The sequence below is a fragment of the Musa acuminata genome, chromosome BXJ2-10 (assembly GCF_036884655.1).
Source record: "Musa acuminata AAA Group cultivar baxijiao chromosome BXJ2-10, Cavendish_Baxijiao_AAA, whole genome shotgun sequence".
NCBI lineage: Eukaryota > Viridiplantae > Streptophyta > Magnoliopsida > Zingiberales > Musaceae > Musa > Musa acuminata.
The window spans coordinates 6,084,578-6,098,692 of NC_088347.1; the positions used below are offsets into that span (position 1 = coordinate 6,084,578).

At 35.4% G+C, this 14,115-nt stretch overlaps 1 protein-coding gene across 2 annotated transcripts in view; it reads left to right on the forward strand.

The window, feature by feature from the left end:
* Positions 1-14,115, forward strand: part of LOC135625657 (AP-1 complex subunit gamma-2-like) — a 104,099-nt gene that overhangs the window by 13,040 nt on the left and 76,944 nt on the right. For both annotated transcript variants that reach the window (XM_065130737.1, XM_065130736.1), the window contains exons 5-6: positions 1,276-1,455; positions 4,454-4,608. In XM_065130737.1, coding sequence (XP_064986809.1) covers positions 1,276-1,455; positions 4,454-4,608 — 335 coding nt within the window. The remainder of the gene's footprint in view (positions 1-1,275; positions 1,456-4,453; positions 4,609-14,115) is intronic.

Consider the following 14,115-nt stretch of genomic DNA (forward strand, 5'->3'; position numbering starts at 1 on the left):
CATTCTTTTTTTCACTTTTCTTCCTGTGCTCTCGCCTCTCTCATATGGGGGGAGGGTAATTTGCTGCAATTTTTTTATTTTATTAATGAATTTAGGTTCAATAATATTGTCAAGGAAATTCTTAAATTATATGATTATAAAGTTCTTGACTATTATAAGTATCACGAGGGATTCACATGATGATCTATACATCTCAGTGTGAGTCAAACTCATTCATATTCTAGCAGTGATTTAAAAAGCGCTAGGCGCCAAGGTCCAAAAACGCTTGAGGCGCTAGGCGCTCGCCCGAGCGAAGCGAGGCGCTAAAATATAAAAATATATAATATAATTAATAAATATAATTATTTAAATTTTTAAATAAAAATATGCTATTAAATTAAGAAAATCTAAGATACAAAATCAAAATAATATATTATTAATCTAATAAATACAAATACTATTATTAGTATACTGTTAATAGTATACTATATACCAAGGTTCACAATACCGTACCGTATCGTACCAGTATTTCGACCTGGGCTCGATACCGGTACGGTACGGTATACCGAGCGGTATATCCAGGTGCACCGAGCACTGTAGTACTGTTACTGTAACAGTGCACTGACAAGTTATTCGGCGAGCGCTCGAGCGCCTTTTTAAATCACTGTATTCTAGAAAGTTATTCCTACTTGTCATGCCAATCCATTCCTGACAAGTGACCTATAATCGATACCTTATTGGCATGGGTCAAAAACATAATGTGACCAAAAAAAAAAAAAGCATCATGCTGACCAGCATTGGAGGTGCTGGCTTATGCCAGCCAGTACAAGGCTTACTGACTTGCATGCACAGCAGGATTGTGTTGTGTCAGTATGGTACTAACTTACTCCCATATCATGTTATGGGGTTGAGCAAACAAAGAGGTGGGATACTCTCACATCACCTAGCTTTTTACAGTACCCTTCCATTTTGTTTCATACTTTTGCTTCTAAAATGTGGTAGAATTTTTCACTTTCTAGAAGAAATTTTTATTTCGAATACTACAGCTTGTCACTTTAGCCAACTATTCTTTTCACCCGAATTATTTGAACTTTCTTGGTGCTAGATTGTGGAATTTACAGTGTTTTAGAATTAGACCATCATATCTGAGACTTTGTCCTCGGGGGTTTGTTGTTTTGGATTAAGTGGATTATTGATATTGATTTTTATCTTGATGCTTTTAGAGTACAAATTTTAACCATATAGTAAACCTTTATTGAAATTCTTGATATGAAATGGTTTCCATCTTTATCATAGACCTGCATAGAGAGATTGATTCGTATATTGAAGGACATCTCAAACAGTTCATATTCGCTTGAGTATGACATTGCTGGGACTGTCGATCCTTTTCTGCATATCAGAGTCCTTAAGCTAATGCGGATATTGGGTCAGGGAGATGCTGATTCTAGTGAATACATGATTGACATTCTTGCTCAGGTGAGTTTCCTTGTATATTTTTTATTTTTTAATAATTATTTGTTCTTGTGCAACTATTATGAAACAAGTAACATGCATGCTCTCGTGAGATGTACTGTATTTGTATAAAAAGTTTCTTGGCTGTAGCATGAGGCATAGTCCATGAAAACCCACAAACTTATGTATAGCTTTTTTTTGGTCTCCCAAACTGTGGAGACAGTTTGGAGTTATGTCTTCCATCTTACTTTTAGGGTATAGTTTATTTCTCTGAGCTATATACTAGAGCTGGGACTATGTAATTGCATATTCGCTTGTACTTGAGCATTAGCATGGTAATATCATTGTTCATGTTTGTTTTTATCAACTATATCTTATCTGTTTGTCCCTCCATGATATCTTTGTAACTTTACATTTCCGTCATATATGATGTTAGATATAAATCACAGAGTCAGAGAATATTAAGTCAAGGCAATCATATTTTTTCCACAGATGTGTCTGTTAGGCACGTGAACCTTATTTGGTTCCCTCGTGCAATGAGGTTAAACCTACTTGAAATTAAACATGAATTTTGCAATGCAGTTGAGTTGGATCCTAACAGTAGTGTGTTTGCCATTAATTTTTGTTGTAGTCTTCTTGAATTGCATGCAGTCCAAGTACTATGATGAAACTCAGGATGAGCAGATTTTCTCACAAATATGTGGCCATTGCACCTCAATAATGTTGTTGCTTTTCCTTTCCTTTGTTTCTCCCCTTAATGGCTGTAATATACTGGTATGTGAAATCTTAATTGCTAAGTTTTAATAAATTTTAACATTCTTGTTCTATGATGTTTGAAGATGACTTTGGTCCAATATTTTGTTTAATTTACTTGTACAAATTGTGCCAATTGGGATTCAGTGGTCAGTTGAATCTAGGGTTTTTATTCCTCGAGTCTGATGTAGCTAGGTATCTTTTATATTTGACATTATCTGGGCTTGGCTTGGCTTATGCTCAGTTATACCATGACTTGTGTTGAGCAAGGCCGAACTCAACTTGGCCAACTAGAGCTTGTTAAGAACTAAAAATCATATACAGAAGAGAAGAAAAACACATCATATGAGTTGTCTTCCTCGTCTCTTTTTTTAAGAAATTTGATGCTTTTCCTTTGTGGAACATTACTCGGGTTTGCTAGATGGGCTCCATTTATAAGTGGAAGTCCATGCCCAAATTTTATTTTATTTTCTGTTCCTTCACAAAAATAAAAATCTGTTCATTATTTATCTGCCTTAGATAATTTGTTGAACGAAGGCACTGATTCAAAAGCTTTTTCCTTTGCCACATCTAATATTCCTAATGGAGCAAAGGTGAGAGTAGTCAGTGGCAATATACATGATCCTATAGTTAGTGTGCTTGAGGAATTTTTATTGTGATGGGCTAGGATATGGGAGTGCAATGCTTTTATTTGCCATGGTTCCTTGGCAGTGGAGGTTCTCTAGAACATTGAGAACCCAAAGCATCACCCACATTGGCTAAAGATGGAGGAGGGATGCCAAAAATGGAACAATTTGTAAATATAATTTCTCCATATTTTGTAATAACTTTCATATAGTCAAAATGTTGCTGCTAAGGATATGGAGATTTAAGGAAAGAGAGAGAAATTAGTTATTTCAAGAACATTCTATATTTAATTAGCTTTGAAGATATGAAATAATGGTAAATTTAGAAATCATAGAATTTTTTTATAAAACTTGTTGAAATGAGGTAAAGGAATCTTTAAAAAGGTTAAAGATAGGTAAATTTTGATATAAGTAGTTTGTTTAAAACTTTGAATAGTATATTTCACAAAATTTTTGAATTGAAAATTTGACAATTGTATAGAGAGAAATTTTTTGGTGCTAGTGTACATGAAAAAGAGAGATATTTAAAATTGTTTTTATTATCATAAAGAAATTGAGTTAATGAGCTATTGAAACTTTGGGAAAAGGGTGATTAAAGGAAGAATAAGATGTGGCAAAGGAAAAGTTCATGATGTGAATGGAAATATTTTAATGGTGAATGATAAAGATTAAAAAAATTAATCAGACTCACTGTGGCTCAAAAAACTGCTCCAAGGGATAAGATATCATTTTTCTGCATGTCTCACATGGAAATGATGGAACCATGCCATCAAGAAAGAGAATTTGGCTGACACCACTTACATATATAATGTGGGAAAGAGAAACTATTTATCATATATTTACTCACTGATACCTGTCCTAGTTTAGTTCCTTTCCCCCTTTTGGACTCCAAAGTAGAAGAAGAAGAGTAAATTAAAAAATAAAAATAATGCTATAACAATTATTTATTATAAATTAAAACATACCAATCGTTCCATCTTTCCTTCTCCAAGGAAGATGTATTTTCATATTTCTTTGACAAATCATCTTCCTTGAAGAAATATTTGATTGATAGGCTTTCTTTTTATAGATTCTTGAATCAAGAAGAAACTTTCTTTTAAGGAAGAAATCTATAACCAATTCTAAACTTATCTCCCTAATTTTTTCTTTAGAATCTTCAACCGAACCAAGCCTCTTTTTTTATTTTTGACATTTCTTCTCATTTAGTAACTAATGCAGGGTTGTAATAGATGTTCATATAACAACTTATGAAATTTGCAAAAGACCACCCACTTATATGATAAACTAAATTAATTTGGTTTTCTGTTTAGAAGATTAGCCATTATCTATTGAGACCAAGGTTTATAATCTTGGGCACTGAATCCATATTGGTTGTGCCAGCTGGGCTGGTACTGGTCCAGTTTTTACCTGGTCAACCGACACATGATATATGTGTTGCTTTACTTCTTTCTTCTGTTTATAGTTCTTATGGTGTAAAAGGTAGTTTGCTTTGCTCACAAGATCTTCCTTCTGCTCAAACTAAAATAAGTAGTAATAATTTGTGGTTGTGAGTTCTTAATTCATCGTTTGATTCGATATCAGATCTGAGATGTTATCAAATTCAAAATCTTATTTTTTTTTGTTCATTCTATACATTTTTGTAGGTTGCATCAAAAACTGAATCAAAGAAAAATGCTGGAAATGCTGTACTATATGAATGTGTTGAAACGATAATGGGTATAGAAGCTACCAGTGGTCTCCGTGTGCTTGCAGTTAATATTCTGGGTAGATTCTTGTCAAATCATGACAACAACATCAGGTCATATATAATTAATTTCTTTCAGTAAAACAGAATTAATTGTTAGAAGTTAGAACTATCTATGCTATCAGTTCCTGGTGATCTGTAGCGAACATTTTACCAAGCAATTAATTATTAATGCTGAAAATCCAAATATGCTCAAATATGATACATAGTGATTATCAAGATTCTTCTCTGTTTCCCTTTTCACTTTTAAATTCTGCTTTCTAGACTTTTGGTATTTATGCTATTTATTCATCTTGTTGGTGCTCTTTCTTATATAAAAGGAAAACTTCTTTTTCTCTGTTCTTCTGTTTGAATTTTACTCCTTTGTTAGATTGGCAAGTGTTTGTTCATTTTATATTTTAATTGATTCTACAAAAAAATTAATATATTAACAGGGCATATTTCAGTGAGGCATGTGCCTCACCTTGCACCTTATGCCAGCGCTCCAAGAGAACTTAGCGCCTTTAAATTGATACTAAAAAATTGAAATGATCCAGTATTTCTTGGAATCATGGAACAGATAATAATATGTACTGCTGATGCCTCCTAGGAGTACATTTTCATACCTGGGGTGCATCCATATAATATGCGGATCCATGAATCTGGCCAAGTTCCATATGGATCCGATCGAAATCCATGTGGATCCAACTTAGATTTCAGAGATTTAGGTTAGATACTTGTATATGTAGTCTAGGTTTCCATAAATTTAAATTAAATATAGGCCATAATTCCAATATCAAGTGTAAATTATAAAATTGTGAATCTAATGAGTTTGTTAATATTCTTAGGAAATGATGCAGAAGATTAGAATATTGATTCAATGTGGCAGCACAACTGTCGTTCGGAACACCGCCATCATTGATACTGCTTTCGCTGCAACTATGTTGATTAAGGTGGAGGAAACACCTAATTGATAGTCCATGGATTTTATGTGGACAACAAAGGTATTAAGGAACCCAAGAGATAGACAAGCTTCTAGTTTGTTGCTTGGATAAGTCCCTAGGCTATAATAGAAAGTATAGAGGGAGGACCTTGACAAGCATGCATCTGAGATATTTATCTATCATGGGCAACGATCATGAAGTCAATGTCCATGAGGACTCCAAGCTTGCAACCGGGATCTATAATATATCATTGATGCATCAATTTTTGAATGGGGTCATGAACACTGATTTGAGTTTGGTGGTTCCTCCCAATATATGCATGATAATGATAGTGGTGTTGAATCATATGAGTTCAACGGGTCTTCCATGATGAGGTAGCCTAGTGGCTGCAGTGCACATGGGTTAGGTATGAGTGCCAATTTGAGGCAGCCCAATCTTACACCGGACTAGATAAAGGCAGCTCCGAGGGGCATATGGGTTTCCTTAGTTACATGGTAGAATGCCAACTCCAATTGTTTTCAATCTTGATCCAATGACTTCCCCTAAAGATTGCAAAATATATTAAAAAATGGGGATACAAAAATATGATTGCAAAATGATTCAATTTCAACCACATTGTTGCACATGTAGCTAGAGATTCTTAGGATTAAGCAACAGTGTCTAGTATTCAGAAACATGTTACCAATATATGTACATTACTTGTTCATATCGAGTGATTGTGCTTCATCCTATTTTGCAGCCTTCTCTGGATTTGATACTTCATATGTTTCATGACACAAAGATAGTGATGACGATGGATTAATTTCGTTCAGGAGCCAATATGAGTTGGCAACAGACTCGTAAGGTACCGGTACAGATCGACATACCAATGTGTGTGTGTGTGTGTGTGAGAGAGAGAGAGAGAGAGAGAGAGAGAGCGAGACGAGGGAAGGAGAAGGGACAAAGGAGGAGGAGGCCGAGGCAGAGGTAGAGGAGGAGATGAACAAGAAAAGGCTATGATGACTTGGTCAGTAGGGAAAGGACGAGAGAGAGGGTTCATGTGAAAGAAAGAAAGAAGAAAAATAAAAAAATTGAGTGATAATTATAAAAAAATGGTAATCATAGGGGGGAGGTAAACTTATTGTCTAGTACAGTTTAGTATTGATATGCTTATTGCATGGTAAACATGATATGATGAGTTTATCAAGTAATATGGCCTAGGCCAGATTGAACCAGATTAAATTGCTCGGATCATGTCTTAGTTGACCATGTCAACCAATGAATACTTGACCCATATTGATTGGTATGACAATATTTTAAAGTTTAAACCTTAAGATGACAACTGCAATTCTACCGCACTATAACTGACACAGTTGTACTTGCTATTTACTATGACTATATTTGTCTTATGCAAGGATTGAAATATCGTACCGTACTAGTGTTTCGAGGTTAGCTCGGTACAATATGGTACTGTATATCGAGCGGTACGCTAGGGCGTACTAAGTGGTACACCTAATTTAGGTGTAAAACCCTATGAAAATACCTGAAAATAAAAAAAAAGTTAGGATAGGGTTTTTAAGTTAGAAATAAATACAGTAATAGTATAAGTTTAGCAAAATCAATGTAAATTAGGTAAGAATAGTATCATATATCTTTTTCGAGCTTTGAGGAATAGTCCTGTGCAAGGTTCGTATTTCAGTCCGTTAGGGATTGCCCTTATGTAAATATTAAAATATATACAAAAAAATCATTTGAATTGTTAGACTATTTTGTTACAATATAAATTCTAAAATTCAAAGAAAATAAATAATCACATATGTAGATATACCTGATAGTTGATTCTATTGTCAAAACGAATGACAGGCCTCCACGGATGGTGGATCGGGATCCTCGATCCTATACATCTGCATATCAATATGATATGTTTGTTGGACCCAATCATAAAATTAATCCCACGACATAGTGTATTGATACACCGTATGCTATTGATGCATCAATGTGGTGATGATCGTAGGCTGATCGTCATGAATCACATTTGTCCGAGTCAGCTCCTGAGGCATGTATTGGTGAATGTCAGAGCTTCTACTTTCGGTACTGATCTGTTGCTCTGTATCATATTGTCGCTCATAGAAGGATCACCAACTATCACCGTATTGCTGTTGCCCATATAATTCTCCATAGTACGATGTGCTTCTTTCTGTGTCTACACTCTACATCATATAGGCTCTATTGCATCTTCTCAAATTCATCCACTACCTTCCCCTTCCCCTTCCGCACATTAACTTGACCGGTACCTTGTCGAGTTCCATGATCTGAATCTTGGGTGGCATATATAAAATATTGCTCCTCAGTCCATGCACCACCCTCAAGTTGTGTAGATGAGACCAACGACTACCTGACATCACCGCCATCATCCGTCGAGGCACTGCTGTCCGTGTTACTATCATGTCTCTGGACCGAGCGAGTTGTTGAATGTGATTGTGAAGGTGTCTCATCGCCTGACTCGATTCTTTCCAATGATGCAACTGATGCTAATGCCTTCCCCTTTGCCTTTGCATGCTGGGCTGACGACTATGACCGTTGGGTGTTTGTAGTTCCTCGAGTAGTTTGACTCGATGTTGTTTGACTCCTGCCACGTTGTGATTGAGGGGGATTTTCCATCTATTGGGGTTATGCTTCTTTTTCTTTTATTGTCTCGGTGATAAAACATGAAGGACGCTGAGGATCAATCCTCATCAAGTAGAGGATCCTCTTGGTTCTCTACTACTTCAACCCAATCTAACATTGGCTCTAAATCTTCGTTGTAGAATTGGAGGTCGATGGGATCAATATTTGGTTCCTTTGGCTCCCTATCCAGCTCAGCACATCGCAATCTTAGCCGTATGTTATAATGGACATATACCAGTTTCTCTAACTGTCTGTAGGAGAGTTTGTTGCGGACCTTCGTGTGAATCAATGCAAACGTTGACCAATTACGTTCGCAACCACTACATGTTGTCGTATGTGAAAGTATACGAACGACAACCTTCCTTAAATGTGATGTATCCCCTCCAAATTATAGTCACCACTCGACTACAAAAAAAAATAAATAAGATTTTATTAGTATAACAAATAATTAACATTAAATATAATTCATAATCAATATGTGTAACTTTTTCTCATCAGGATCCATAGTGTAACGATATGATACAGCCACAACGTCGGAGAATGAACCAACTGTTTCTCGAAATAATCGACCCTTCATAAGAGCATCGGCTACATCAGTAATGTTTGGCAAGAGCCGATATATAACATTTCGTAGTGTCATTAGTAAATTATTTTATGTTCCGAAAGTATACCGATATTGAATTATCGGGTTTAGATAATACGTTACAAGACATAATTTTGTTAGTATGATTTTTTATTATCTAAAAATAATAAATTAAATTATTTTGAATTTGAATTTACCTGCATTATGGATATCTTGATCCATATGAACTTCGGTTCGATGATCAATGATCCGTACGTATTGGTCGGCCTTAAAATCATCTTTGAATGCTTTCCTGACCTTCGCTCTTGCTGAAATCAATATATATTTAAGATACGACATCTGTGGATGCTTGTCCACACTTTTTATGATTTTTGTCGTGGTCTCCCAAAATATAGAGGAAATAATGGACTTTTCTATTTTCTTTCCATCACTCAATCTCGAATATCTGGAATCAGACAACTCTTGTGAGGTGAACATTGCCTTCAAGCCATGCCTTTTTTACTGTAATGACTTTAATGCAATAAAATTGGTAGTAAATCGAGTAAATCTAGGTCGGAGTTTCTCATCGTTTACATACTTTTGCATTAAAGCGTGGACCCATTAATGATTATATATAAACTTTGTAATTGATTGTGCTCGAGTTACACAATTCTTGACCGTGTCCAGCTTACCAATATCCTTCAGCATTAGATCTATGCAATGAGCTACACATGGAGTCCAAAACAAAGTTTTTTTTCCATTAATTGCAAACTAGCTTTCTTGAAATTCGCTCTATTGTCGATTATTATTTGGACAACATACTGTGGTCTGATCTCCTCTACTATAGTATCCATCAAGCTCTTAATGTAGTTTGCATATTGGATCTTTTCAAAAGCATTAACTGACTTATGAAACACCACTCTTTTGTTGCAATAAACAAGAAAGTTGATAATACTCATTCTTGTTGGTCCTGTCCAACTGTCACACATTAGTGTCATCTCATATTCGTCCCATTGCCTCTTGAAGGATTTGATCCAATCCTTTAATTCTGCCACCTCCTCATCTAAGTACATGCCGTAAATCTCCCTCGGTGTTGGAGGTTGGATCCCCGTGCTAGACTTTTGAATAGAAGAGACCATGTTATGATAATGTGGACCTTGGGCTGTGTTAACTAGAATCCTGTAGAAGTTGAACTATTTTGAGATTGCCTTCCCAATATCTCGTTTTTTTTTCTTTTATGTATGCATCGTTAATCTGTGTTTGTTTCGTTGTTTGTGGGGGATAGGCTTGCGGATCAATATAAAAAATATCTGGTGTGGACCTCCTGCTAAGACCTCTCATAAAATCACGGAGTCCACCATACCTCATGCTACTAGTTCAGCCTTACTGAGAAGGAGCAATTGGTTGTCTCATGCTAGCCGACCTTTGGATTCCACTACCACTGCCATGCTCCAATTGTGAGTCAAGTCGTCGATTCCTCATTGCTTCATCGACCGTATATTGATGCTCCAATGATGCATAAATCCCAACTGTGAGATTCGGGTCGACTTGATCGCCACAACCCTTATACTGATCATAAACTAGTTCCTGCGTAGCCCTATAATATTCTTCCTCAACTCTTGCCTTCTTTTTTAATGTATCTTCCTTTGCTTGTTGTAGCTTGCTTTAAAATAATTTACAGATCTCCGTCGGAACCTTTTTGCATTTTGCAACATCAGGATACCCGCCAGCCAAATGCATTTTCATTCGAGTTATTCCTCCACCTTTGCTAATGTAGTTACAATAAATACATTGCCAATGATGACGATTCTCATCTATCTTTCGGGCATGAACCCATGTATCATCATGTGGCTGTTCCTTTGGTGCCATGATCCTACTAAATTTAAATCAAATAAGCTATAAAGTATAAACATATTGAATTGACCAAATATCGATCAAAATTCATTAATCGCAACATTAAATAATTTTATTAAAACATAACTAATCATATTTTATCATCATAAATATATTACATACATAAAAGAAACATTAAATACATAATTTTGATCTAATATGGGTCTAATAAAATTATCATTAGATACACTAATCACCTGATTACCATAGTTAATTACTCACTAATTATTTCTCTTTCAACACTATAAACATGGCAAACACCCTAATAGTTATTAAACACATTGAATTGACATAAAATCGATCAAATTTTGATTAAATTATTATTAAAATGAATACTCGCAGCATTCAATAACTTTAATAAAACCTAATTAAACTTATTTTATATCATAAATATCTTTCAATATTTAATATGCATGAAATATAAATATTTGACCTATTAAGTATCTAATTTCGAATTAATCAATATTAAACATACTAATAATAATATTAAAGATCTTAATTACTCTTTAATTGAAAAAAGAGAATACATATCTCTTGATTAGAAATTTCTTTCTCTTAATCTTCCTAAATTAGCCTCGATTCAATTTACAAATCGTTGTTTTGTAGAGTTTAGGAGAGCATAAATATGAGAAAAAAGAGTTTGAGATAGTTTAAGGGAGTATGAGAATGAAATGGAGTGAAATAGGGGAATAGAAGGGTTTAAAAACCTATGAGAAAGGGCTCCAATGGTCAATTTAACCATTGGAGCACTATTACCGAGCGATAACGGTCGAAATCGACCTGACCGAGTTGTGTTGGGTGGTAACGGTCGAAATTTCGATCATTACCGCTCGATATAACCTCGTATCGTCTGATATGTGGCGCTTTTAAGCATTCCGCTCGGTAGTGGGCTGTCCACGTACCGGTATGCTGTTGGACCGGTATGTACCACCCGTATCGGGTGGTATAATTCGAAACTGTATAACTTGGTCCTAAGAGCCTACTACCATATGGATGATTATTGATAAAGAGACCACACTGTTGCTACTTTGTTTCGTCTATATTTTATAATTTACCACTATTAGACGCCATAAAAGCATCTTCATGGGTTTTTAAAATTATAATATTGAGAAACAATCGAGTCACAATAAGGATTTGAAATCATATCCCATTTAGACATGATAACCATTTTGGTAGTAGCAGGCTAGTTATAAGGTATGACATTGCTTGTCATATGTGTTTTATCAAGGTATGCAATTTTGAATGGTACCGTCCGGTACGGGCGGTACGTACCGGTCCGACGGCATACCGGTATGCGGATCGCCCGCTACCGAGCGGAACATTTAAAAGCACCCCATATCGGACGATATGGGGTAATATAGGGCGGTAACGGTCGAAATTTTGACCGTTACCGCCTGACACAACATCGACCGTTACCGTAGTGTAATAGTGCTATAGTGCTTTAACGATCAAATTGACCGTTGGAGCCATTTCTCATAGTATTTAAACCCTTCGTCTCCTTTATTTCACTCCATTATATTCTCGTACTCTCTTAAACTATTTCAAACTCTTTTTTTCTCATATTTGTGCTCTCCTAAACTCTACAAAAGGACACACCATTACATTCTCATACTCTCCCAAACTCTACAAACTCTTTTTTTCTCACATTTGTGCTCTCCTGTTCAAATGATTTTTCTGTAGATATTTCAATATTTACATAAGGACAATCCGTAATGGACCGAAATATGAACCTTGCACAAGATATTTTTCAAAGCCCGTAAAAGATATGTGATACTATTCTTACCTAATTTACATTGATTTAGCTAAACTTATGCTATTACTATATTTATTTCTAACTTAAAATCCCTATCGTAACTTTTTTTTTTATTTTCAAGTATTTTCGAAGGGTTTTACACCTAAATTAGGTGTACCGCTCGGTATACCCTGGCGTACCGCTTGGTACACGATACCGTACCATACCGAGCCAACCTCGAAATTGTATTAAGTATGGTATGATATTGCATACCTTACTTTAATGTATTAAGTATAGGACACTTACATGATTTTATACATGTTTTCTTCATATATGTTTTGTAGTTCATGGTAAAAAGTAAAAACATGGTTTGATTCATCATTTAGGTTATATTTAGTCAAAATTTAAGGTTCATAACTTCATATTGATTAAAAGGGCATACTAGTGTACGAGGTTCCTACCAATGTAGGGTTTGGGGAATGTCAATGTACGTATCCTTATCTTTAAATAATTAAAGAGGCTGCTTTCGTGACTTGAACCTTGATATCCCAAGTTGCAAAGGAGTAACCTTGCCTTTGTACCAAGGCCTGCCCTCGTAACTTCATATTAATTATTTAGACATATTTAGGTTTAGGGTCTCCTTTAAATAAATCTGATCAATACTAGCTAGTTTGATCACTAGTAAGTAGCAGCCCATACCTACACATGGTAGAGTAGCATATAGCTATGTCCAAGGACCATATCAATACCGGATCATGACTTTAATCAATGCCCGATATTATCATTTGGTATTGGTTTTGCCAAATATATATTTTCTATTGAACTTACTTAGCTCTTTATTCTCTCTCCTCTGTCACCTCCTCTCCTCTCCTTTGTCTTTCTTCAACTTTACATTCTTCTTCACCTTTGCTATTGCCTCTCCTCCATTCCCTCTTTGTCCATGTACCTGCGATCTCTACCTCCGATTGCTGTACATCTTGTTCCCTACTCTGTTCTTTGATTTGGGTGGTGAAGACTAGCACCAACCAATATTGAATGTCACTATGTTGTGCAATACCATTATTGTGCCCCTCCACTTATGACTGGTATTGGTATTGGACTAAGATTTTCATTCATGACTAATATTATGTGGAATGGCTCCATACACATACTCCATGTTAGTGTTTGTAAAACGTGGCCTTTTTCCTACATTTGTTAAATGTAAAATCAAGGTTCTCAATTTCGGTCCGTACTTGTGTACTAAGTCCTACTCAGTACGGTACGTACCGAGGCGTATCGATGGTATATCGAGGCATACTGATCGTAAGCCCAAAAAGAGCTGAAAAACCTAAAAAAATATCTAGAGGTACTAGTCCAAAAATATTGGATCGAAATCTGGGGTATATCGATCGGTACACTCGGCAACGATCGGATTTTGATTGTTACTACCCAGCACAGACCTCATATCGCTCGATACGAAAACACTAGTACCACTGGGTAGAGGGTGGTCTGCGTACTGGTATCCTCTCGGACCGGTACATACTGCTTATACTGGGTGGTATAAATTGAAATTAAGAACCCTATGTAAAATTATTCACATTTATATTCTTTGTTATTTTTAGATTAAAAATTCAATTTCTGTGAGTCATCTAAATATCAACATTTTCTTTCATGAATGATCTTTTGCTCTTATATCTACCATTTATATCTTCAGAGAAATCTTCATTATTTCTTCAGAGCAATTTGTGTGTCAATCTGTTTTTGTTCGATGTACTTGCATTAAGGGATAGTTAGCTACATATTCTCTAATTTTAAATTTTTTTTTT